Below are 10,795 nucleotides of genomic sequence, written 5' to 3' on the forward strand. Positions count from 1 at the left end.
TATACTTTTTAATATATTTGAAAGTATTAAATCAGTCTAACAGGTCGATTGGGTCCTGATTGGGGTCCAAAATCTTATGCCGGATCTGGTTACAGGTTTTGAACGATCCGAGCCGTTTCTGTCCATTATTCTTCAAATCATCCCCAGTGAAAATTCCACCCAACTTAGTGTTTGTAGAGGAAGGGGGCATTAGTAAAGTAATTAGGGCAAAATCATGCCCAATTGGAGATGGTAGGTCTGTTTCTTCTGCCCATCTGTGCATTTTTGAAGGGACTTTGATTAGTATTTTGGTCAGTGTTGTGCTGCTCTCTAAGTCTCCGGCGGCTTGTGTAATAGTTTAATGGTGAAAAGCCATGTTGAATAGTCAGATGTGACGTATTAATATAAAAAGTAATAAATATTTATGGAATATAAATGAAAAATATTAAAAAAAATATCCCATAAAAGTGCTCTATAAAATAGGTAATCGAAATAATATTTTAAAGCTTTTGTCCCAAGTTTAGGTTGATTACAATAATGAACAAAACATATAAAAATAATCTGTAAGAACACTCAAATAATAAATTTAAGGGTTTATTACATTTAAATTTCATTTAATATTACAAAATTATACTTTTTTTTTTAATTGGTACTTATGTGTATGTATGAGAATATTGAATTCCTATAGAAAAAATTCGTATGAATTATGTTGTTTTAACAGATATTAAAAATATTAAATGTTAATTTTCTTACCACAAAAATAGAAATTATTGTAAATATTCGACCATTGTGTTAGTAGCACAAATAAGAATTCCCCAAACGAAAGTGAAAGGCGTCCCCATCAAGGGCTTTCGAGACGAATGTAATCATACATAATCCCCTGAAATGGACTCGTAGCATTTGCTTGCGTCAAATAAATTGTGTTGTCGCCTTCAACAAGTGAAGCAGCCGGTAACTCCACATTGAACAACCAATAGAGCCCATGAATCCCATGTCGTGCGATTGCGTTGTCTTTCCCAATTAATCCACTCGTAAATAATGCGGGATCTTGATCTGGATTATTTATTCGAACCTAAAACACGTTTTTCAGAATTATTAACAATATATATTTATTAAAAAAAAAGTTTGAATTAATATTTCACAGTACTTGAAACTGAATTAAGTATTAATTAATATGATTAATGTAACTGTACCTGCAACTCAGCTTGCGCTGCAGATGCAAGCGCCAGTCTCAATTTGTACGTTCCGGTTGGTTTTATGGTGGCGAGTCTGAACCTGATTTGCCACGTAGTTGCTTGGTATGTATTGTCGTCTTTCTTTCTGAAAGCCCATGATGAAAGAGAAACGATAATTGTATGACTGTATCAAAATTTTAATAAAAAATTAAACATTCAATGATTTTCTTTTTAATAAAAATAGAAATTATATGATTAAATAAATAGTTCAATAAATTAAATAATAGCTTCCATCAACGCTTCATTATAAAAAAAATAATAAAATAAATTAAAATAAAGTGAGATAAATGGCCGCATATTTGGTGAAACTTGTATATGGGACCTCAATTTTTTTTTAATAAGTGAAAATGATGAACTATTATTCCTTTTTGAATAAGTCGATTACATAATCAATATCAATTATCCATATCTAATAACTATCAATAATGATATGAATCATATATTATTCATCAATATTAGATAACTATGTCTAATCAACACTTACTATTAAAGTGGAACTACACCCACAATTTTAGAGTCACTGGACCTCAATTTAATCAATTGAGCTAGGCCTCATTGGCGGAACCTCAAGTCTTAATCGTCAGACTAAGATACCATTAGATTTCCTTTAATTTCTTGTAGTGACTGACCAAAATGCTCTAATGGAAAACGAATTTTTATTTTTATTTCTTTTAATTTTTGTTATAGACTAGGTGGAAATTTTAAAATTTTTCATCGACCTCATCAAAACTTTTTAAAATTTCTTATTTAAAAATTGAACAAAATACAACAAGGCCAAAATTGAAAATTTCAAGCCTCCATAGAAGGATTACATGATTTCATCGAATATCAGGAAATATTGGTAATTTCTCAAATGACGAGAGGGTATTGATAATTTGTTAAATTTCAAAATAACTCGTAGTAATTTACTATAAAAAATGATAATTAATAGTTAATGGTACTGCCACGTCATTATTTTGGATGGAAATATATTTTTGAATTTTTTTTACAAAATATAATTTGATTTTGAGACAAAAAAAAAAGTTAAAAATAAGAATAAAAATGAAGATAAAGGGATAAATTATTTATTTAGAAGAAAAAAAGTTATAGGGGCATTTGGACCTGGTAACTTGGGCAAAGAACCAGTCCGTACTGTAATTGCTCTCCCCAACTGTGTAGACTAAGTCACCCTTGGGATATAATTCACTGTATCTCTCCCACAGTCCATATTGCCTGAACCTGATTATACATTCACATCCATAAATTCATTTTAAATCATTATCATCAATAAATTAAGTAAAATTGACAGGGCTAATAGAGAATATTTTCAATATCTTATTTTTAAAATAATATATGACAATAACCTAGAAAATAGAAAGGAACAGTAAAAACTAGGAACCTGTCGGGATGATTGACATATAATTTATTGATATATCTTGTATCAGGATCGGGAATATAAAATTCTCGGGCTGAACGATCAGGGATGCCTATTTCCCACAGAGTTGGTCCATCCCTGGGGGGCTCATACACAAGCTCACCCATATTGACATTGCATCCTGATTCATTACGTATATGTATCACCATTAATTATTGTAACGATCAACTTAATTAAATACCAGTTTAGGAAAAAAGATATGAAATTCAGATCAAACACTAGCTGTGATTGCTTGACGTTCTCTTTCATCTCATCTCAGTGAGGGAGAATGACGTTTGATTGATGTAAGATAAAAGTGTAATAATGATAGTTGATGTGATGTGTAAAAGATATTTTTCTCACAATCAAACAAAACCTGGGGTTATGCTAATGACTTCTTCAAGTTTGTAATCTCCGATAAAACCAGGGACCCATGCGTAAAGATTGTAGTCTCCAGTACGGATGTTGTTGATGGTAAAATATCCTTTTTCGTCTGCTTTTCTCCAAAATTGATACCCCTAAAAATTAATTAGAGAAAAAACAAAGTTGAAAGAAAAAATGCTTTTTCTTAAATAATATTATCTAAGATTTTTTTTGTAATATCAGTCATTAGATATCCAAAAATATATATATATTTTTCGTTCTATAGTTTGTGAGTGGTGACACTTTTGGTCCACTTCAAATTTAATTTTTGCAATTAAGGACAATAATTTTATAAAAATAACAGTATTAGGTCAATTTTTTGCTAGAAAATCTCCATTTCGCCTGACGTGAGGTCCCAACAATTTATATTAAAAAAACATGATGTGTTAATTAATATGGGAAACTTACACTTTCTTTTTTTCAAATAGGGCTAGACCATTAAGAATATAGAAATGTTTTTTTTCATAAAATTTACACTAATATAAAAAAAAGATCTTTTTTACTCATAAACGGTAATTTATGATACCGTGACATCAATATATTTTTTACGTTGATAATACCCGTAAGTTGTTTTTTTTTATTTCTTGCTTTTTGTCTTTTCTTTTTTTTTTTTTAAAAAAAATGATACATTGGTTTATATATTTTTTTATTTATAATATATTTTCTAAATATAAAATATTATTTATCACATACATATAGAGACAGCGTGCCACGAAAGTCAGTTATGAAAAAAAGAATACCTTGCCTTGTGTTTGCCAAGATCCAATTTCTCCTGGTGGAGCCAACCCAATGTATGCTCCATTTCCCACCATCTCCTCATCACTCACACACCTGATCCAACTCCATCATCAATCACAATGTTACACACACAAATTATATTTGGAAATAATAATAATAAATTTTGAACCTGTCTCTGACTAATAATCTGCCACTAACATTGCCCCTTTCAGCCGATGTTGGAAAATCTTCTGATGCTGGAAAACTATAAGGCCACCTCACAACTTGTTCAGCCGCCTGATCAATCATGTCTTATTTATATATTTTATTTTTATTTATAATTATATTATACATATGTAGAGTCGGCATGTTACCTACAACTAGTATGGATGGAAAAAAGGGTAATTGCTCAGGTTACTATCTTAGAGGATTAAATTTAAACTGTCTCCTTCTGAAAATTGAAATAGGCTCTTTAATGTTTTGAATAAGAAGCGCTTAACCACTCTCAGATCAAATTTTTTAAAAAGGCACAAACCCCTCATGTTGATGTATTACAAATTTATTACAGATCTATATTTGTATATCTTCACACGCTAATATATGGAATGAAATATATCACCCTCATCCTTATAAGGATAATTTTGTCATAAAAAATTTATAAACCGACGTGAATAACCAAACATATCTAAAAAACTCTTATGATTTATCTTACATACATAAAAGTCACAGAAATTCGAACCTGTTCTTTGGCATCTTCCCAAAGCAAAAAGGGGTTAGATCCGTTGGTGACAGAATTAAGATACATAAAAATGGGACCAAAGACTTTCTTCCATGCCTCACCTTCTTCAAATTTCAGAACTACATCCTCCCCTCCATAATGTGCACTAACAAACATCTGCCCTTAACACATATGTATAGTCCAATTAATTTCTATATGATGTATCAATAATCTTAATTGATTAAGAATGATATGGTAAGGTAGAGTTCTTACAGCAAGAGTGGTCGGACCAACATGAGATGTAAGATCTTGTTTCGAGGGTCCTCCTGCCTGGAATTCATTGCTGGGCATGATCTGCCAGAAGCCCACGGCTGGAATATCCGTGCATATCCATCCGTGGACCTTCACGTCTTTGTTTTCGCATGAGTATTGGTACTTGTCGTCCACCTTGATAAAAGTTATCATTTTTAGTACTTTTATTAGATTCCGTTAGTAGTTATAAAAGTGAGATTTTTTTTTATAATTTATGGGATTATAAATGAGTAATAGGACAAAAAGTATAGGACAAAAAATGCAATTTCCCCTTACAATTTATTATTATTGTAGAATATAGTATAATACACAATTAAAAATCCAACTTCGAGAACAACATACTATTCTTTTTTTTTTTAAATTTGCTAAATACATTCATACCTCTCCTGTGAATTCAGGCTCCACAGGATTTACAAGGAGGACAGCTTCAGGATAGTCCAATGGCTGTCCTCTCCCAGGTAACCTGTCATCTGGTAAGGGCATATACCTTTGCCTGTTGTCTGCCACAGCCATATAGTGAAACCTATGTTTATTCACACAAATTTAACACTAACTAATCAGGAAAAAGAAAAAAGAACATGTGCTAGGACAAGTTATAAAATGTTGTGGAGAAATGGGAAATCAGGGGAAACAACATTTATAGCATTGTAATTTAGGGTATTTTCACTTTTAGTTTCATTAGTTATAGGTTTCTCATTGTTGATCCTATAACTTTAAAAAAATTGCACTTTTGGTCCCATAATATTTAACAGAAAAGGGCACATGGCTGTTAACTTGCATGAGATCAAAATACTACTTTTTGAAAGTCAGGGACCAAAATGATAATCCTCTAATCAATGAGATAAAAAATGTAAAGATCTTAACAGCCACGTGCTAAGCACGTGGTATAATTTGTTATAATTTTCAATGGGAAGGTGTCATGAGACAAAAGTGCGACTTATTAAAAATTATGGAACATAAAATGAGAATTACATAATTGATTTGATCCAAAATTATGAGACAAAAAGAGCTATTTTCCCCAAAAAATTACTAACTTGTCCTTTCTGAGCTTGAACACAATTCTGGTTTCATCAAGGTTGAAACCAGGCCACCCCTCCAAATGTTCGTAAATGGCGTAGGTATAGAAGCCTGAAGATCCACGAAGCATTACGAACCTACAGTTTTAATATATATCCTCAGAAATTATTTCCTCGTTGTAATATATAGTAATTATTCTTAATTAAACAAATTTGTGCATATACAAAAAGTTTTTTATTACCTTTTGTCTATGTTTAATGGAGCAAGCTTGCCCTGGAGCGAAGCATTCCATGTTGTTGAGAATGATAGCTCTACTTGTTCCTCATTTTCTGTGACAACCTTAAAATTCGTCCCATGGATCCTGTATTTTGAAAAATTATTTTTGTGATAACATTAAGGGGAATATCCACATAGAATTGGGATGTAATATAAAGAGGGTTTAGAATATCACATTTGTAACGTGTTTTTTTTTTTTTTAAGTATTTATGTTTGTTGATCGACGATATTAGGCAAAATTGAAAAAAGACTAAAAAGCCCTCCCTACTTAAATATAAAGCACAAATAGCTGAAGATTCACGTCTTTTTCGCTCTGGTTCTATCTGAACAACCTAAACTATGAGCTGTTGGAAGTGCATATATCGCGGCAACTGGATATAAACCCAGAACCCTATTTTAGCATTTTATTGACTTAAAACATTTATAGATTTTTGCTGGAGCAGATCCCAATAATAATTCAGATAAATCATAAAAAATGGGGTTAATTACATTTAGACCTTGTCTAAAAATACAAAATTTCACTCCCCCCCACCCCCAAAAAAAAAGTCAAAATTACACTTTCACTGCATTTAAAAATTCACAGTTTACACATGACCCATAAGCAAAAAAATTATATAAATTTCTAATTTTACCTCCCAATCTAACATTTTCATGTAATAATTTTATACTTATAAGGAAAAAAATACAATGATGTTAACCTTATTATATATATATGTGTATTTATCGTTTTATAAGTAAATTGTAGTTTCACACTTCAAAGGGGATTTAAGTGTAATTAAATTTTTCGGGGGAAAAAGGGGGTTGGTTAGGGGTATAGTATTTAAACGTACACTTCAAATGTTCCAGTAGTTCCAGTACTTGTTGGCTGACTCCAAACAAGATCCCAATACCTGCATAATACACAAATACGTCGTTTTCCGATAGAAAGTTTCCAATATGAGTTTTGAAAAATGGAACCAAATTTAGAAAGAGATGTTGTTCCTTGTGGAATATACTTACGTACCCTCTATTAGATTCATCGTTGGCGATCTCTAGCAAATTGTCGATGTGATTGTATTTTATGCCGGTCACTATTCCATCTGGCTTTGATATTGTGACTCTAAGAACTCCATTGTCCATAACCACCTGCAACCAAAACCACCACATAATGTTACATAGTAAACATGTCTTAATCCATAACTTATTTGTATCAGATTGAACAAATTAAGGTTGCAATCAATTAGTTAAGTACATATGAGTTTACACATAGCTATTCTCCTCTCTTACATGGTGATCTCGAACCTGCAACCTTAATCTTGTTGACGGCATTGTCCTCCTCTTCCACAACCCTAGCTATCTTTATTATTCTCTACAGAAAAATGTTGAATACCTGGGAAAACATTGTCGGGATTTGTTTACATTTGCCTCCTTACGTACGATCATTATATATATAGTTCCATAGTCAATTTTTTTGGAAAAAGAATAAGAATTTTGTGTACTTTTACGTTATTGTCCTTAAAAGTAGTGGTTGTGAATCAGTAACATCACGTCATTACTTGAATCGAGAGGATAATTTTGGAAAATTTTACTTTTTCTACATATATATATATATATATATGTATAATGAAAGTAAGGGTTAACAACATCACTTGAACTGCAAACAAAGAAAGCACATCTCTTCTTACACTTTATTTGGTTGGTATGATATGGTAATTTGTTGTAGCTTGCAAGAATGGACAGAAAAAGCACAACCCCAGCATATGTGTAATTTTTCAAAAAAATAAAAATAATTTGGATAAATAGGTTACAGGTTAGTAATGTAGACGTAATTATCCTGAAAATAATGTGTGCAAGACTTAATAACTTCTATATATGGGTGTGATTTATTTTGATTGAGCAGTGTATGACGCTATGCCGTTTTAGCCATCATGATGGCGTTTAGTGCTTTCTTAGCTTCAACACAATGTATGCACTGCTCAAGATGTTCAAACCTTAGCTCCCATCTTGCACATGGAGTTGGTGCAAACAATATAGATAGATAGATAAATTGCAATGATTTCTTATAGGATATGTCATAATTATAAATATTTTTTTTCATTATTTGAAAAATTATATATATTTTTTTAATTTTAATTGGTATCCAACAATTGAAGCAACATGTTATGTTTTCACTCATTTTTTGTAGTGAACTTATCAAAATATTCTTATGGACTATACATGATGATTTTATTTATTTTTTAATTTTTTTTAAAAAAATTTGGACTAATTAAGTGGATGATTTTTTCAAAATCTTTCAAAAAAATTCCATCCACCTCATTCGAAATTTTTACAATTTTTCAAAAAAAAGAAAAAAATACAGCAAGGGTATAGTTGACAATTTCAGGTCTTCATCTTAAGATACATAATTACATCCAACATCAAAAGATATTAGTAATTTTCAAATAATAAGAGAGTATTCATAATTAATATATCAAATCTCGGGGGAACTTTTTATAGTATATATATAGGGATTTGTTGAATCGAGGCATCGATGTGTTCGCGTTAATTAAAGGGTGTTTGGCTATTTTTTTTTTTTTTCATGTATAAGTTCATATATCTCATAAAATGTTTTGAGTTGCCCCATTTAATTGACCCACACAATAATTAAATATTTCATATTTTAAAAATTTTAAAACTCAATTCAACATATTAAAAAAAATTAAATAAAATATGAAAGTTGATCCATACAAGTATATATATAATATTACACATGTCAACGTGCAGTTGGCCAACACTTTCAACCCATTGAACAAATCAAAGTTTATACAATAAAATAAAGCTAATAATGATAGAATGAGACTAAAGTGGGTGATTACCAGTTAGAGCACATAGATGAATTTCGATTGGTTGGGAGCACATAAACTATTCCACGATAAGATCTCCTCTTCTGATTTTTTCATCTTTGTTTTCTCTCCCCAATAAAGGGTGTCTTCTTAAGTTGTGCAAAAATAAAAAAATAAAAAACATGGTAAACTTGCACAAAATTTTTAAAGGTAGTGGACCAATATACATATATATATATTATTGGTGATATAAAGCAACTTTTTATGTAAATTAATTACTTGGTAAATAATTAAGAAAAATTAAAGCAAGTTTAGATATATTGCTATATATATATATATATATATAGATATAGCCTCTTATAGGGTATAGTTATTATTTTATTTTTCATCCCCTAATTTAATTTTCGTACGTTTTCGATCATGTTTATGGGATTTTTGAAAAAAATCTCGTAACTTGTAAGATGTTTTAATCTCAATCATTTTGCCAATTTCATTAGGAAATTGATGGGAATGCATGACATGTACGTGGCTGTTAGATTTTCAAAATAGAGGAAAACGGTCATGCGTTTTTTTTCATCAATTATTTTCTAGCGAAAGTTGGTAGGAGGATCGAAAGTGAGAATTTTTTAAAATTACGGGACTATTTTTCTTAAAATTTTGTAAACAATGGGAGTAAAAGTGTATAAAGACCTAATTATGGTACGAAAAATACAATTTTTCATGGGAGGCTTCATTAAGCTATTTTAACAACAAAATATTAAATGATATTTTAGTATTAATGTTAATTATTTGTATTATGTAATGTGGACTTTTGTTTTGCCATAATATAATATAGTAACTTTATACTTTTTGTTGATAGTGTTATTATGTAAAAGTTGTCACTAATCATAATAATCAGTGATCAAATAAATTTATATAAAATTGATTATGAATAATTAGTGACAACCTGCTGATATAAATCTACTTATTATTACAATAATAATATTGTGATTTGTATAAAATTCTTACTAATTATCGATAATAACAAGTTAATTATATACATAAACTTCTTGTCACTAATGAGATTTTAAAAATTATACTGTGGCAAGAAAAACACAAGAAGAAATAATCTGATTTTTTGTCATGGTTATTACCATTAAAACAAATTTAATAATTAATCATAGTTATTTGTTATGATTAATGATAAATAGCTGTAATAAATAGTTCTTGACTTAGCTAGTCAGCCAGTGGTGTTAGCCGCGATTTTTGCTAATGTGGCCAAAGCATTTGTTATGACTAAAGGTCATGTCAAAAAATATTTTCAATAGCTCAGTCATGGCAAAAATAATTTTTTTAGTGCATAATTTAAACTTTTGCATCAGTATTTGTTTAACTACGATTAATAATAATTATTTATTATTTGTCTGTTTGTTTGTGTTTTTATTTTTATTTTCACCAAAAAAAAGTGAAGATTAATGACAAAAATATCAAGTAATAATTTTAATATTATCACTAATTATATATATAGTAAGAAGAATGTTATTTTATCACAATAATAAATTTCATGATTTTAATAATTACTATTATTTAAAAATTATCATTAATTAGCAAGAATTAGTAATAAAAAAATGTGCTAAAGTTGTCACTAAATACAATTAATGACATGTATAGTAACGACTGAATGACAACAAATAATTATAATTATCACTATATATATTGTATTGTCACTAAATTACTAATTGTATCACTAATAGTTAATAAAATTGTATTTTATATCGAATTGCGGTGTCAAAATCAATATATATTTTTTAATAAAAACACATATAAACCAACATATTTTTACTTTAATTATAGTTACGAAAATTCAAAATGAAAACAAACCAAACATAGTAGTCGCACTATGATCTCTTTCAGGTACGACTGAGGTAGAACTATTAATCATGAA

General features: G+C 29.7%; 1 protein-coding gene across 2 annotated transcripts; it reads right to left on the minus strand.

Annotated features, from left to right (window-relative positions):
- Positions 1-723: 723 nt before the first annotated feature.
- LOC105159045 (uncharacterized) lies at positions 724-7,486 on the minus strand. Of its 2 annotated transcripts, XM_020692420.2 has the most exons (16): positions 7,337-7,486; positions 7,074-7,195; positions 6,901-6,960; positions 6,036-6,155; positions 5,812-5,931; positions 5,159-5,300; positions 4,739-4,912; positions 4,588-4,642; positions 4,487-4,500; positions 3,938-4,044; positions 3,771-3,861; positions 2,984-3,125; positions 2,593-2,749; positions 2,316-2,432; positions 1,173-1,299; positions 724-1,051 (listed from the first exon to the last, which is right to left on the minus strand). In XM_020692420.2, the coding sequence occupies exons 1-16, from the start codon at positions 7,376-7,378 to the stop codon at positions 821-823; spliced, it is 1,821 nt and encodes a 606-aa protein (XP_020548079.2). In that variant the 5' UTR covers positions 7,379-7,486; the 3' UTR covers positions 724-820. The 2 variants fall into 2 exon arrangements, with proteins under 2 accessions (XP_020548079.2, XP_011074280.2); XM_011075978.3 differs by having other exon boundaries at positions 4,487-4,642.
- Positions 7,487-10,795: the final 3,309 nt, after the last annotated feature.

Source organism: Sesamum indicum, linkage group LG3, assembly GCF_026168435.1.
Source record: "Sesamum indicum cultivar Baizhima isolate 11 linkage group LG3, ASM2616843v1, whole genome shotgun sequence".
Taxonomy (NCBI): Eukaryota; Viridiplantae; Streptophyta; class Magnoliopsida; order Lamiales; family Pedaliaceae; genus Sesamum; species Sesamum indicum.

What these genes read in the sequence shown, in the direction of transcription:
- LOC105159045 (XM_011075978.3), bottom strand. Translation starts at nt 7,378, where the DNA reads ATGCCGTCAACAAGATTAAGGTTGCAGGTTCGAGATCACCAT. An exon ending in AACGATGAATCTAATAGAGG is followed by an intron (nt 6,961 to 7,073) that starts GTACGTAAGTAT and finishes TGTATTATGCAG; the next exon opens with GTATTGGGATCTTGTTTGGA. An exon ending in ACTACTGGAACATTTGAAGT is followed by an intron (nt 6,156 to 6,900) that starts GTACGTTTAAAT and finishes TTCAAAATACAG; the next exon opens with GATCCATGGGACGAATTTTA.